Source organism: Rosa chinensis, chromosome 7 (genome assembly GCF_002994745.2).
Source record: "Rosa chinensis cultivar Old Blush chromosome 7, RchiOBHm-V2, whole genome shotgun sequence".
NCBI classification, from domain to species: domain Eukaryota; kingdom Viridiplantae; phylum Streptophyta; class Magnoliopsida; order Rosales; family Rosaceae; genus Rosa; species Rosa chinensis.
The window spans coordinates 6,413,627-6,429,045 of NC_037094.1; the positions used below are offsets into that span (position 1 = coordinate 6,413,627).

General features: G+C 39.2%; 2 protein-coding genes across 3 annotated transcripts; one reads left to right on the forward strand and one right to left on the reverse strand.

Moving 5' to 3' along the window:
• Positions 1 to 7,517: 7,517 nt before the first annotated feature.
• Positions 7,518 to 9,594, reverse strand: LOC112177308 (beta-amylase 3, chloroplastic-like). Its single transcript, XM_040510049.1, has 5 exons — positions 9,050 to 9,594; positions 8,680 to 8,890; positions 8,482 to 8,586; positions 8,016 to 8,368; positions 7,518 to 7,923 (listed from the first exon to the last, which is right to left on the reverse strand). Exons 1-5 carry the CDS (start codon positions 9,502 to 9,504, stop codon positions 7,590 to 7,592), a joined length of 1,458 nt encoding a protein of 485 aa, XP_040365983.1. The 5' UTR covers positions 9,505 to 9,594; the 3' UTR covers positions 7,518 to 7,589.
• A 343-nt stretch (positions 9,595 to 9,937) lies between these two features.
• On the forward strand, positions 9,938 to 13,604 carry LOC112177309. Of its 2 annotated transcripts, XM_040512105.1 has the most exons (6): positions 9,938 to 10,307; positions 10,410 to 10,631; positions 11,067 to 12,416; positions 12,506 to 12,688; positions 12,785 to 12,890; positions 13,032 to 13,604. In XM_040512105.1, the coding sequence occupies exons 1-6, from the start codon at positions 9,978 to 9,980 to the stop codon at positions 13,577 to 13,579; spliced, it is 2,739 nt and encodes a 912-aa protein (XP_040368039.1). In that variant the 5' UTR covers positions 9,938 to 9,977; the 3' UTR covers positions 13,580 to 13,604. The 2 variants fall into 2 exon arrangements, with proteins under 2 accessions (XP_040368039.1, XP_024171377.2); XM_024315609.2 differs by having other exon boundaries at positions 12,785 to 13,604.
• Positions 13,605 to 15,419: the final 1,815 nt, after the last annotated feature.

The window sequence follows — 15,419 nt, forward strand, 5'->3', positions numbered from 1 at the left end:
GCAATTTAGTGATTTAATGAAATAGTAGATTTTATAGTGACATTTGGTATCTGAAGCTTTAGTTATGAGCTGAAGGCAAGTCACTTGTATTAATGCCATTTGATCCATTTCAGCTAATTAAGTAGTTCATTATGAGAAGTGGTCCTAGATATCAATGAAAAAGGTTGAAGATCTTAATGGTGAATATTTAAGTGTTCCATAGTTAACCTTGAGTCATTTAACACAGATGCATTATAAGGGAAGTTTGCGTCTTGATCACTGGCTGCATAAGGATCTATAAAATTTTCCATGTGTACTATCTTCTGTGATTTCATTTTTCTATTAATAAGTAACAAACACTCTCACCATGATCTTTGCACTGTTTTGTGCAGAAAATGAGGTGCAAGAAGCTTGGCCGTTTCTGCTCTCGTTTTTAAAGATATGGCATTTCTTGCCACTATAAAACTTTTATGCGATGGAAATATTTGAATTATTGATAAGTTGTTTATTTCAAATAATGTGTGATTTAATTAACAAACGAAATTCTTGGTTTATCCTCACGTTACTTAATTCATTTTTCACTGCTCTGTTCTATGTTGGCAAGTTCAAACGTCATGGTGCGTACGTCAGGCCCTTCAGCAAAATGACATTGACCTCATTGAAGAGATACTTTGACCCAAAATGATCTATAGTACTCTTTCGATGTTTATCCCTTTAAATAGCAAGGGTATTACATGACCTCATTGGGGGAACGAGAGTTGTTTAGTATAGCTTGTTTGTTACTTAGTCTAGCTATGATATAGTCTATGACATAACAATAACGACAGTAACAAGAAAAGGGCATGAATGCAACATAAACTAAAAAATGGCACCGAGAAGTTTCTTCTTTCAAGTCTATCCATATTTGAGAACTGCTTAATTGTTGCCAATATGAAGAGAGCCAACATCTTTAGAAACTTTGTTTTAGAATTTAGATGGCCGGAATGAATGTGATAGAGAGAAACATACGGGTGGTGGTGCAGCCGCACTCACCTTCCAAATCAACAAACAATGGGAGCTCCATATAAATTATAAAATTAAGTTGCAGTAGTCAAATCAAATTTTTTTTTTTGAAAGGACAGTAGTCAAATCTTTTTATATATACAAAGACAAGTTGATTTCTTATGTAGAAAGAGACAATTGTATGATTGTGGTCCTTTTCCCAGTTGCTTGTATAAAACGATGCAACTAAAACCGGTAGTGTTTTTCAAACATTGCATGCATGCATGCATGTTCAATAGCTGATAAAAACAAAAATAATCAAGCATGTCGTAAACGAAGATTTCAATAAGCACGATTAGCTAATAGATCAAAAGGTTGAACATACTTTTCAGCCATCCTCAATTTTTCATACACCTTGCAAATTAAATTAAACCGGTAGATCATGACATAGTCCGCTAGAGGTGGTGGGAATGGCAAAAGCTAAGAGGTGTTACAGTATATCATTTTGCCCAATTTCCTTTGATACTAATGATATAATTAACCGTGCAAGCCTTTCCTCTGACGCAGTCGGAACAGTAACCTAGGTTTACCAGCAATAAACTTAAACAAAGTTTATGGAGTCCACCAGATATAAAGAGAAAATTCTCTATTTGATTGATAAAAGTTGAAAGATAGGTTATGCAACTGCTTAAATAAGAGAAATAAAACCCTAGGGCGACTAACATTGAACCCTAAAGCCCATGGGTAAAAACGAAAACAACCCAAAAATAACTAGGAAAACCAAAACTCGAAAAAATAGAAAAACTCAGTTTTGAGGCCCTAAACGACCCCGAAAGCCCGAAAAAGACCACAGCTCAAGGTAAAACAATGAGTCTTGTTTCTAGCGCGATTCCCTTTCCGGAAAGATAAGGCACGTCCCAATCAGACACCGAGCTATTTCGTGTCTACTAGTCACTTTTCGTTTTTCTCCTTTTGCACGACCCAACTGCTCTTCAAATGGGGCATGCCATCCGTTCTGCATCAGCCTCCATGGTGAGTGATTGTCCTACCTTAATGGTAGTTTTTGAGCATGTCTCAATCACCCACAGAGAATCTCCTTTATGCGGAATGGTTTTGCTATTCTTTTCTAATACCCAGTCTTATTAGACCATCTCCAATGGAGAGGTCAAATCCACATGGCGTGCCCAACGGTAATAATTGATTGATGAAGCACTTCTCCAACCCATATGTCATACACAAGTGGATTTGACATAGAGCCCTCCATTGTCAAATTTGACAGACGTAGCTCCCCCTGTCTTTTATTTTTTTATTATTTCTTTCTTCTCGCCCCTCTCTCTCTCTCTCTCTCTCTCTCTCTCTCTCTCTCTCTCTCTCTCTCTCTCTCTCTCTCTCTCTCTCTCTCTATTTACCCAACTATGCATGAAACCAAATATCAAATCTTAAATTCTTTCCAGTTCTGATCTTATTTTCTTTCTATAATTCTAGGATTCTAAGCCTTTGCCTTATTTCTAATGAAAGAAGATGGAAACAAAATGATGAGAAAATAGATGTTTATTTTTGATAATGGGATTTGGGTTTTTGAAAAGTGCAGCGAATCCGGAAATCGTTGGGTATAAAATGGTCTCTGAAAAGAGACTAGGTGGATCAAGAGGTCGCTAGGATGATTGATTAGTAATTGAAAAAAGAAGAAGAGAAGAACATGGAGAGAAACAGTCCAAACAGGAGAGGAAGATAGAGATAGAGAGAGAAAATTGAGATGATGGTCGAGATCTGTTGCGAAGCTTGTTTTGGAAAGAGAAACTGAAACAGAAAGCTTGATCAGCGATGTTGCTTGGATCTGCTCTTGCTGTGTTTTAGTTTTCATGGATTTTGAATCTTGGAATCTATTGATTATGGGTATCTGATGTTGTTCTTGTAGAAAAGACAGAAAAAAAAATCAGAAGAGAAGTCGAGAAGAAGGAGAAGTTGAGGAGAGCAGGGGCGGAACTATTTGAGGTTCTGAAGGGGTCCAGACCCCCCCTATGATTCCAACACATATCCATACTAATTAGATAGCTAACTAGTATGAAATAAACAAAGAAACTGGTAATGAATCCCCTTAAACATTTATGAGCTCACTTACTGGTTACTATGAAGGAAACCTACAATTAACCACATGAGTAAACTTAATAAATAACAATAATAGCAAACTTAATAAATAATAAACTCTTGGTGGTTATTTTTCACTTATTTTTTCAAATTATAGTGTACCTACTCAGTCAATATATAGTTTTTATGTGTGGACGAATAATTTGTCTATAATACTATATATAGTTTTCAAGATTTTTCAAAATAATAATAATATCTTGCATAAAAATAAAAATAGTATAAAAAATTACTGGCATATGCTCAAACTTAGCTTATATCAATCCCGACCCCCCCAAGTTATAAATCCTAGTTCCGCCACTGGAGGAGAGAGAGAGCATGTTATGTGTTTGTAAATAATACAATTTTTTTTTTTGAACAAGTAATTAAAACAATTAAAAAAATAAAATACTCTTATTATTTGACCAATCCATTGGAGAAGGAGTGTAGCAAAAATAACATTGACACGTCAACCTTCAAATTTGAATTTGACACAAGCATTTTAACTACTTCATTGGAGATGCTCTTAGTGCTTTCTTGATGAAATTTTGGGGCAGTAGTTATGCCCTAATTTATACATCACCCAGGGTCCACAAGATTCAAAACTATCCCGTGATGCGTTAAACCCTCACATTATTTTCTAATACCTTTGGTTGGAATCTTTTCTGCTACAGTAGGTTTGGTGGATTATGGGTTCTGTTCCCAGGGAGTATCTCCTATATATATGTGGAATGACTTTGCTATTCATTTCTAATACCCAGTCTTATTAGTGCCTTCTTGATGAAATTTTAGTGCAGAAGTTATGCATTAGTTCATACATCACCCATAACCCATAAAACTCAGAACTATCCCGTGATGCGTGATGTATAAACCCTCACATCATTTACCTCTGGTTGGCATGTCTTCTGCTATATTATGTTTGGTGGGCTATGGGTTTTGTTCCTAGAGAGTATTTTCTATATGTGGAATGACTTTGCTTTTCTTTTCTAAAACAGTCTTGTTAGTGCTCTCTTGATGAGAATTTGGTGCAGAATTTGTGCACTAGTTCATACATTACTTACCGGTACCTCTGGTTGGCATCTCTTTTGCTACAACCTGTTTGGTGGGTTATGGGTTTTGTTCGGGCACATGCAAGTTGCAACCAAGTGCCAAGATTTTTTTAATTCTGAATTTTCTAAACAGAGCCAAAGGGATTTTGCTATCAATGTTTTCCAATGCTACATATTCCTATGGATACCATTTGGGTCCCAAGCTCCCAAATTCCTAGTAATTAGAAAGATCAGAAATTATCAAGTCATTATTTATACCTTATATATAAACATTGTGTTTGTAGTTTGCACACTTTCTTTCATTCAAATTTCTTTACATTTTAATTTCTTTTAACTGCAAAATTTTGATAATGATGGTCCATGCTTGACTAATTGTACATTTGAACAAAAATGGGTGTTTCTAACATAATCCCCTCCCAAGAGTGAACAAAAATGGGGCATAATCAACACCGTACTTGTATGAGGTTGCACCGCTATAGCTGGGAAATGTCTAGTTATAATTTATAAACACCGTACCACAACAGCCATAGCCCATAAGTGGTTGGTTCATGAGAAAAAATTTAAATTATGAATATAGAGCGGGACAAATGAGAGAGAGATAGTGTCCTAGTAAGACGACGATATAATTCTCAGGTCTCTGGTCGATCGCTTTACCCTGGTCTCTGCAGGCCGGTGTAGCCCCTGATGACCTTGTTTCATATGGTATCAATTTGATAAGGAAGTTAGTTTTGTCTGTTTCAAACAGTGGGACCCACATGCAGTTGGAGGGAGCAAGACCCTGTCCATCAAGCAAAAAATTTTGACCAAAAAATGAAAAAAAAAAAAAATATATATATATATATATATATATATATATGCAGGTATGATATTACTAGCTTGCTGCATATATAAATCTTTTATCTGAATCTTAATATGGTTTAATCTCTATAGATTACTTGGCAGTTTTCAAGTATTAAAGTGAAATATTTATGTATCGTGGAGGAGCTTGAATGTTGAAAAATTAGAAACAGATGATTGTAAACATTAGGGCACCTGTTCCTTATAATGACATATCATTGCTTCAAATTTCATGAATTTCTAAATAGCAGTTTTTACTACATTCACATGATCGTTCAAAATCTTCATCAGTATTATTCAAAAATTCATCTCTAGTTTCACCACTGATTGCGAACCATTTTCAGGCTTCAGTGATAGTCATTACCCGCATCAAATTTGTGTCCTTGGGACTCCTTTTCAGCTTTACATTTTGTTGGAATTCAGTGCACATTTTACTTACATTCTCTCGTTTTGCAGCATTTTTCGATTCTATATCTTTCAAGCATTTTATGTGAAACCCTTTTTAGGTGGCAATATGTGAGGTGATTCTCCTTGTGAGATCCTAACAATCAAATGGAAGCGAAAATATTCCAATTTGTTATTATGAATGTAGAACAACTCAAATAAAACAATTAATATTCTGCTAAACTCCTTTATACTCAAAAATAAAATCAATGTACGTGAAACAAAGCAGGGTGAACTAAGAGATAAAGTATTATTCTTTCCATCCAAACTTTCATTTTGGTGCCTAGCTCCACTTCTTTTCTGGAGTCTTCCTATGCAAGCCATATTACCTTGATCAAAGTAACCGGAGGTAAAAAGAAAAAAATTCATATGTCAACGAAATTGGATCGGTAACTATAAAAGACAACAAGTTGATTTAAACACAGCATGGCATGATAAACCAGTAAAAAAAAACTAAATACGTACTCTAAATCGTAGTAACTTGTGGTGACGGATTGATCCACATATACTTGTAAGGAGCTTAAGAACTTAAAAGCAGGTTGCAATTTAAATAGAGGCAACAAATTAACTAAGCTGATATTAGGGTTATTTCCTCACTTCCAACGTGAAACGTCCGGACAAAACTAACCGTACTGAGCGTGGGTGCTCTGCTTTATCCCACTCAAATGTAAAACGAAACCAGAGCACCTCACGTACAGCACACACAGCCAGCTATAAGTATTTGCATTCCCAGGAAGAGAATCCCTCAGTTTTTTCACATTTCTCAATTATCAACTCCTCCTTCTCATGGCCTCTCTTCCCATCCTTACCATCCCTTTCTCTGCTTTGTCTTGCAGAAGACCTCCAACCCCTAAGCCCTCTTCCCCATATCTCTCCCGCCTGGTAAAGGCTCCCAACTACTCATCCGTTTCTTCCCTCCACCAAAAACAGCACTTCCGATTCTCAGCCAAAAGAACACCAGAGGATGATGACCACTCCAAGTCGGAGCCGCCGAGCAAGGGAAAGGCTGACTCGGAGGTCAACCAGGCCGAGAAGAAACCGGTCGACTCAAAGGCTCCAGTCGGGGCAGAAGTTGAGTCGTAGCCGCCGAGCAAGGGAAAGGCTGACTCGGAGGCGAGCAAGGACGTCGACAAGTTCAAGAAGAAACCGGTCGACTCAAAGGACGTCAACCAAGCTGACTCAAAGGCTCCAGGGGAGGCAGAAATTGGGTCGGAGGAGATTTCTGACAAAGAGTTGGGTGAGAAGCTGTTGCAGAGGCAACCGATTCAATTCTTGGTGGATGCTTTTGCCAAACGTCCTTGGCCAGGTCAGGGAGAAGTCGAAAGGGAAAAACTACTGGTCGACTGGACCCGCAGACTAGCCCCGGTCCAACACCCTGAAGAGTTCCGTGAAATGCTCACCTATAAGGATAAGCATCGGATCAAGGCCTATTACGGGAGAGGGTCGGCGAAGATTTTCTTTGAGATGGATTCTACTAATCAGTTTATGAGAAGAAGAATGGTGATCATGTCATTTGCTCTGAACGGGCTAAAGCTGCGGGAGTTGAACTGTTTCCCACTGGGAAAATTCCTCGAGCTGCTGTCCATTGCTGATGAAGAGCAGGTCAGTGATTTCCAGAGTCTGTTTTCTGAAATGCGGTTTCGGGCAAACAGGATTAATTGGGGTCCTACTAGGTAATGGTCTAGGGCTTTGCTATGGTGGTACGGTCTTTCCTTGTTTGAACTTTTCTAATGAGATATCTGTAGTTTGCTTTTTTGGGTCTGAATGAGATATCTGTAGTTTGCTTTTTTGGGTCTGAATGAGATATCTGTAGTTTTCTTTTGGGTCTGAATGAGATATCTGTAGTTGAATATTGAGAGACATATTTGTCTTTTAAAGATCAGCACTCGTGTTATGTTTAATTTCTTTATCAAGTGGATCCATCAATCCCCAAATGAAGCTATATATCAGGATGTCAATTACCCGGTCCATGGCAGCAACATGGGTGTGGTTCCGCAACATATACAACTCAGAGAATATAGGTTATGTGCAAAAGTAAAGGAACTCTTAAAACTGACCACAGTTCTTACTTCGCTGATAAACTCGTTAATCACCATACTAGGCATAACATCCGAGCATTAAAACTGATATTAGAAGGGGAATGGAGGAGAAATGAAACCAACTTTGGCTCAATACTTAATCATTGACATTAGACATTTGGCTGACAAAATCAGTAAACATAGCCCAATATTTTGGTGAATTAAACAACTCCTCCTTGGTGGCCCTGAGCTTGAATGAGAAGGAGGGGTTTTCCAGTCCAGATAAGTAATGCTTGGACATTGTTACCACTTGTTTCAACGATATTATTCTCCCATTGCAAAGGGATGCAGAAGTTTCACCTTCCACGGGAATACCACAAACCCTAGCAGCCGAGAGCATCTGTTTGAGAAGACCTTCTGGACTACTGGTGGGATACCTTTCCATCTCATCTTTCAAGTCAAAACAGGAGCAGCATAACGCAAACCCATGCCTAAGAGACATAGTTTGCCTATTAATTAAGGAATGAACAAACTAAATGTATAACAGCTGGGATTAAATAACATGACTACACGATGTCCATACCTAGCAAACATGCGAGCAAACGGCAAGTATCCATCTCTTGTTGAAGTGTTGTAATAGCCAGCAGTCAGCTCCGAAACATGAGACTGAGTGAGGTAATGGCAATAGTGCCCTGCTAGTTTTGCTGACATGGTAACATTTGTTCCCGAGAAAATGGCCTCAGCTTGCTCGCATATCCTTTCTCCGTGCATAAGCAACATTCCAGAGTACCATTCAAGCAAAAATGCACCGTACGGCGTATTCCAAGAATCATTACCATTTTCGGCAAATTGCAATTGTTCTGCAACACGATACACATTTCCCCATTCAGGCATTCCGACCTCTCTGGCGTGTTCTTTGAGAGACGCAACCATATACTGGTCATGGAATTGAAAACAAAATAACGTACGTACATTAGCGTACTCAGTAGATGGATAGTGTAGGAAAGACCTCATTCGATTCATATAATCAACTATTTTTTCCCAAGTACCTTATCATAGCAATGAAACTTTCCGGCACGACCCAATAACAAATCCTGGAAATCAGAAGAAGGATATCTTAATTCACCTTCAGGACCCATACCAACTTGAATTCCCTGCAAGAAGAGGTTTTGCATTGATTTATTATGTATGTACTTTTTGTCTATGGCATACATAAGGGAAATTGTATAATATGTATAACCACTCACTGTTATAACAAGACCTAGAAAAGGTCTGAAATTGTCTCTGAAGCTCCTCATGAAATCTGCATATGCTTCGAGTGGTGAACGCCCCCGTAAAACAGGAAGGGTATCACACCCGAGCGAAATGTATTCTTCTTTATGCCATCCATGTCTTTCAGCACATACCAAATCACGATTTTTATAGAACTCTTCAAGTATCCATAGAGGAAGGCTGACCCTAACAACAAACATACATGCATGCTTAGATTTCAATCATGCATCAACCGTCTCTCTCTCTCTCTCTCTCTCTCTCTCTCTCTCTCTCTATATATATATATATATATATATATATATGCACAGTATATACATATACACTGACCTTTCGACATGCACTTACTTTTCTGCGCAACTTTGAGTATGAGGATAACCCTCGTGAAACGCCAGCACGACCCGAATCTTCAATCCGCTGCGCTGAACCAGCTCGGCCATCTCCAAAAAGGGTTCCCAATGATAAACCCTAGGCTGATCCCTCTCGACCAGGCCCCACCACACATCCATGACCACGCCTTCAACTCCTGCTTCTGCAAGTATCCCAAGTGACTCAACCGTGAACTCGCGCCTGCCCACCGTGCCCACAGGGTCCGCGTAGACATTGAGCTCAGCTAAAGGTAGCGTGACGTACACCGGCGAGGCGGTGGAGGAAGATTGCACCGATAGGTTGAGCTGCCGACGACCAGCGGCAGAGCGGGTGGTGAATCGTTGATGATGAATTATGGGGTGAGGTTTCGTGCGAAAGATGCAAGGGAATCGAGTTAACGTTGATGGGGAGTGTATAATGGAAATGGTCGACATTATTTAAAAATAGTTTATAAACAAGTTGCTAGAGTTGCAGTTTATAAACAAGTTTAAGTTGCTCTTGAAATTAAGATTTTGAAAACAAAGTTGCGGGTTTAGGGTTTGTCACGTTTATCAAAATTGTTTCGAGATTGATTGAGATATGACTTCTTTAATCAGATAGGAATCTTAGAGAAATACCCGGAAATGCAATACCAATTTTGAAACCGTATCATCAATAAGGATTGAAATTGTAAACTGTTTTGACTAGAAAAATTCTTCATTCACCATGCTGATTGACCAAAGAATCCTTCATCAACTATTCTAGGATCTAGCTAGATATAATAGTTGAAAATAAAATGCCTTTAACTTGCCAATATATATATATATATATATATATATATATATATTTCAGCCTTGAATCTTAATCACACGAGCTGCTCCTTCTTCATCTCCGGCTAAACGTACTTCAGTTTCCAAACCGGAGAAACATGATGAGTTCCAAGTGTCCCAACTCTATTGTCGACCTCAACTCCTTTCGATTTTTCATGGACATGGGATCATCTTCTAGTGTTATGCCACCCAAATATCAAAGACCAACCTCAAGCTTGTATCTTCATTCACGTGATGCTTTGTCTTCCTTTGGCAGAGGAATTTGTGCCCTAAGGGACACTGATGCTGAAGATTTCAACTTTTCATGGGCGATCGGGAATAGTATGCATCTGCGGACAGACGCAAGTTATGCCAAGGTCATGAAATTCGGTGAACTATCTTCTTCAACGGGTGAATATGCGATGATCTACTACAGAATTCTAGTTCAGGTATTGCTGCAGTACATTTTTCACAAGTCTCGGTTTATTGTGATCTCGATTGTTGTTTTCTGTCAAAGTGTTTATTAAAATTTGGATATTACTACTTGTCAGGTCAAATGGTTGTTGAAACTTTCAGAGATCCCAGAATTCAGAGACGTACCTAGTTTCAGTGAGCATGCTCAGTGTTACTTACAAGGAATTATTGATCGATTTTGCATGGTGGAAGCCATAGAAATGACAGAGAGGTTGGAGAAAAAAACAAACCATGATCATGTTAAAGCAGTGGAATACTTCTTGAAGCTGAGATGCAGATCAAGACCAGAGATAGCTAAGGTTGAGACTTGCTTCATTCACTTAATTCTGAAACAACCCGCTCCTTGGGACAATTCTTAACCTGCTCATTCACCCCCTTTTTTGGGTAACATTTAACATTCATATTCCTAACCGCTCTGTTACAATCACTTTATTCAAAATCAATCAATTTGAAGACCATTTATCCATCCATTTTTAAGAAATAAATGGGTAGTTCGTATTGATCTTACAACCGTTCATTTGGTTGATACAATTGGATACACACAAGACTCTCAATTTCATTGATTTTTTGTAAAAATGATCTTGAAAGGAATAAAATATGTAATGAACGATTTAGAATCTGAAAATGCAAGGCAAAGATAAACTAACTTCGTGAACATTTCATATCCATCTTATTATTAATGTTTTTGCTTCAATCTTTCTAAGAAATTGTGTAAAATTACTTACCCACTGTAGGTGCTCGATACTTTTCATTTTGCTTGCACATCAGAGGACATCAACAGTCTTGCGCATACGTTAATGTTAAAAGATGCTATGAACAATGTTATATTTCCTGTCATGGACGATCTGATCAAGGCAATGTCTACCATGTCAAGGGACAATGCTTCCATTCCAATTCTTTCTCGCAGGGACGGAAACACGGTCTCACCCACAACTTTGGGGAAGGAAATGGCCAATTTTGCTGTCAGGCTAGGCATACAGAAGCACAAACTTTCTCAAGTGAAGATAATGGGGAAGTTTCCTGGTGCTGTAGGAAGTTCCAATGCTCATTATGTTACATATCCTCATATTAATTGGCCGCAAATTGCTGAGGAATTCGTGACTTCTCTTGGAGTGAGTTTCAATCCTTATGTTACTGAGGCCGAGACTTACGACTACATGCCAAAACTTTTCAATGCTATTAACCGATTCAACAGTATATTGATCGACTTTGATAAAGATATGTGGGACTACTTACATTTTGGTTACTTCAAGCAAAGTGAGTATATAAATTTTCATTATAGTGAAGCAACTCTTGGTGCAGCTAGAGAAGCTCTTTCCTACCTGATTAGTTTGTTGCCTAGATCTCGTTTTCTGGAAGACTTGACTGATTCTAGTATTCGAAGGAACATGAGTACAGGATTAGTATGTTCTGCTCTTGCCTACAAGAGTACACTTAAGAATATAGCAAAGATTCAGATTGATGAAGCTCTCGTGAGTGAGGAGTTGAATCACTCTTGGGAGGTACTTGCTGAAGCAGTACAAGCTGTAATTCGAAGATATGGTGTTCCTGCAGAGACCTATGAGAAGCTTAAAGAACTAACAGCGGGGAGAAGGGTTACCAAAAAGAGTGTAAGAAAGTTTATTGAAGGCTTGGAATTACCTAAAGATCATAAGAGCATTTTGTCAAAGCTAACCCCACATAGCTATGTTGAAGAAGATGTTAAATTCGCTAAAATGGTAGACAGGGGAGTTAAAGCAGCTATAAGAAACACCAAGATCAGTGCAACCCCTGGGCCACAATTGGATGTTCTGTGTACGGGTAAATTCAAGGACTTGGCTCCTTATATGAGTGAGTATGGTCTAATCTACTTCCGTGTTCTAGTTAAGATCAAATGGTTGTTACTGCTTTCAGAAATTCCTGAAGTGACAGAGGTACCTAGGTTTAGTAAATCTGCTCAATCTTATTTGCAAGAAATAATTGATGGATTTAACATCGATGATGCATTTGAAGTAAAGAACCTTGAGAAAGTGGCAAACGACGGTGTAGCTGCGGTGGAGCGGTTCATGAAACAGAGATGTGAATCACATCCAGAAATAGCTAAGGTTAACTGAGCCTCACTTTTCATTTACATTGTTTTGAGGGAAAGAGCGAGCCTCATATAATATATCAACGCTTCTCTTTTTTATTGAAGGTGGTTGGATTTTTTAATTTTGCTTGCACATCTGAGGAGGTCAACAATCTTGCCCATGCACTAATCCTAAAAGGAACCATGGACAATGTCATATTTCCTGCCATGGATGATTTGATTCATGCAATATGTGGCATTGCTAAGAACACTGCTCATATTCCTATTCTCTCTTCCACTCATGGACAGGTAAATAGTTGCTTCTTGAATTTGCCTCGAATCATTTCATTCTTGCTATTTTAGCGGTAATGTTTTGTGGTTTAATCCTCCTTTACTATCTTGTAGCCTGTTGCGTTTACAACTTTGGGGAAAGAAATGGCAAGTTTTGCTGTGAGATTAAGCAGAGAACGGAAAGAGATTTCGCAGCTGGAGCTAATGGGGAATCTCGGAGGTGAGGTTGGAAATTACAGTGCTTATCATGTTGCATATCCTGGTATTAATTGGCCTCAAGTTGCTGAACAGTTTGTAACATCTCTGGGTTTGAGTTTTAATCCCTATGTTACCCGGATCAGAGCTTATGATTATGTGGCAGAATTTGTTCATGGCGTTAACCAGTTCAACAAGATATTGACGGACTTTGATGGAGACGTTGAAGGCTACATGTCTATGGGTTGTTTTAAGCAAATAAACAAGACTAGTGGAGGCATTAACATTGGTGCGGCCAGTGGCAATCTGTGTTCCCTGAGCAGGAAGTTACCTATTTCAACTCTTTTGAGGAACATGGGGTCAAGATTAGAGCATTCTCTTGTCACCTACAAAAACACACTCGATCTAATATCAAGACTCGAGGTGGTCGATATAGATTGCCCGATTGAGGACTACTTGAAGCTCTATTCCGGAGCTCTCGTCAAAGAGTTAGAGACGGTAGTGCAAAGATATGGTGTCCCCAAGCCCTATGAAAAATTTAAGGTACTCACCGGAGGACGAGCAGTCGTTACCAAGGAAAGTATAGTGGATTTTATTCAACGCTTGGAAGTACCTAACGAAGCAAAAACCATTCTACTCAAGTTAACACGATGTAGCTACGTCGGAGCCGCTTCGGAATTGGCCAGAACAGTAGACATCGCCGTGAATTCTTAACTCTGTAAAGTTGTCATCCACTATTCCAGAGAGTACCTTTTTTTTTTTTTTTTTTTTTTTTTTTTGGAGAATGAGATAGTAACCCTTTTGGACATCAAGAAAAATTATGGGCCTCAATGACGAGCCCAATAACTCTAATTAATTTAGTCAATTGATTAATGGGCTTTCACGAGCGAGAGAGGAGGTTAAAGACGAATGGACAAAAGCCAGAGCGGTGACGTCACGGAGCATCATCATGCCTGACAAGAGTCATCATTCTACCCAGCATGGTACATGACGTGGCAGGGACAGGACCCGGTGGGGACCACATGGGGACGGTCCCTCCCCTCCTCAGAGGCAGACCGCCACTGACGGAACCACAGTGGCGAGAAATAGAAGTAAAAAGAAAAGCATCTGAAACCGTCCGGCTAGTTGTTCCCCGCATCGCCGGCAGGGGCTCCCCTCTCAAAACGACGGCCATCTGATTGACGCGTCAATCAATGTCTTTTCCGGGCCGCCACGTGCCCGGGTCAAGGAGGAGGAGGAAGAGAATTGTGGTTTCGATACCCAAGTGAAGTGATGGTCCATGGAGGCTTTTCGTCAGTGATGATAAGGGTTGATGTGTCTCTGTACCACAAGTGAAAATGGCTCATGAGGACTGTACATTGTATATGTTTCAGAGTCGGACCCCAAGATCCGTGATGCGTCTTTGTATGCGAGCGTATTAAGTGATGTAATATGCGTGTTCCGGTAGTAGTGTAATGAGAGCCAATGAGAGTTTGTTCAGTTGGTAAGGGCGGACTTGAGGTGTGAACTCACATAAGTTCGACATCCGCTACTAACAATCTCATTTGGTGGACAATGCAGAAAATGTCCTGCATAATTCCATACCAATGGGCTATGTTGGGACACTGGCTAGTTTCGTAAGTCATGTTGGCAGGGGCGGATCCAGGATTCCACCTTCAGTGGGGCTTGGATTTCGTAACAAAGTGAAGAAAAAAAATAGTAGAGAATCTTGACGGTGCGAGAGAATTGTATTAATAGAAAAAATGATACACCTAGTCGGGGGGGGGGGACATAATGAGCCTTACCCCTCCGATCTAATTATAATTCACATATATGTAACACCTAAAATTACAATTATGTGAGCAATGTCATTACCTCTATTTTTTTTCAAGCTTTCTCAAACGAATTGTAGCCCTCTGCTTCTGAGGTCTGAGGCCTTCTCCTCATGAATGATAAATCATACAAAGTTACAAACTGCAATTGAAGAAGAAATCAACATTAAACGGAAACCAAGTTATCAAACCCATTTCTAACAACCCAATCACTCAATCAGTACCATTACCTTTATTAAAATCAAGTAATCAACATCAACTCATCAACATCAATACACCATGTCACCATCAGTTAATCAGTATCCATACTCCATACTCCATACTCCATAGGCCAAGCAATTATATCATTTCTGCAAATCAGCAATTTAGCAATTATACCATCAACATCAGTAGGACAGTAGCACCAACCGAAATCGAAACCATTGGCCATTACCCATTTCAATTTTCAAGTTTTCAACTATAAAACTTAAAAACCAACAAGAACTCAGAACTGATATAGACATATAGTGATATAGATTAAATGGAAGACAAGAATCACAACTTCACAAGATCAATCATCAAATGGAAATCAGGAAATCGATTATTTACTAATAAAAACTCAGAACTTCAGAAATCAGAACTAGGGAGAGAGAGATGGTGAGATACCACGGAGACAGCCAGACGGCCCAGATGGGTTGCTGGTGGGCTGGTGGCGGTGGGGAGCTCGGAGACCGGACTACTCGAGATGGGTGCTGGTTCTAGGC

What these genes read in the sequence shown, in the direction of transcription:
- LOC112177308 (XM_040510049.1), bottom strand. Translation starts at nt 9,504, where the DNA reads ATGTCGACCATTTCCATTATACACTCCCCATCAACGTTAACTCGATTC. An exon ending in ACTCAAAGTTGCGCAGAAAA is followed by an intron (nt 8,891 to 9,049) that starts GTAAGTGCATGT and finishes GTTTGTTGTTAG; the next exon opens with GGTCAGCCTTCCTCTATGGA. An exon ending in TTCTAGGTCTTGTTATAACA is followed by an intron (nt 8,587 to 8,679) that starts GTGAGTGGTTAT and finishes CTCTTCTTGCAG; the next exon opens with GGAATTCAAGTTGGTATGGG.
- LOC112177309 (XM_024315609.2), top strand. Translation starts at nt 9,978, where the DNA reads ATGATGAGTTCCAAGTGTCCCAACTCTATTGTCGACCTCAACTCCTTT. An exon ending in ACTACAGAATTCTAGTTCAG is followed by an intron (nt 10,308 to 10,409) that starts GTATTGCTGCAG and finishes ACTACTTGTCAG; the next exon opens with GTCAAATGGTTGTTGAAACT. An exon ending in CAAGACCAGAGATAGCTAAG is followed by an intron (nt 10,632 to 11,066) that starts GTTGAGACTTGC and finishes TACCCACTGTAG; the next exon opens with GTGCTCGATACTTTTCATTT.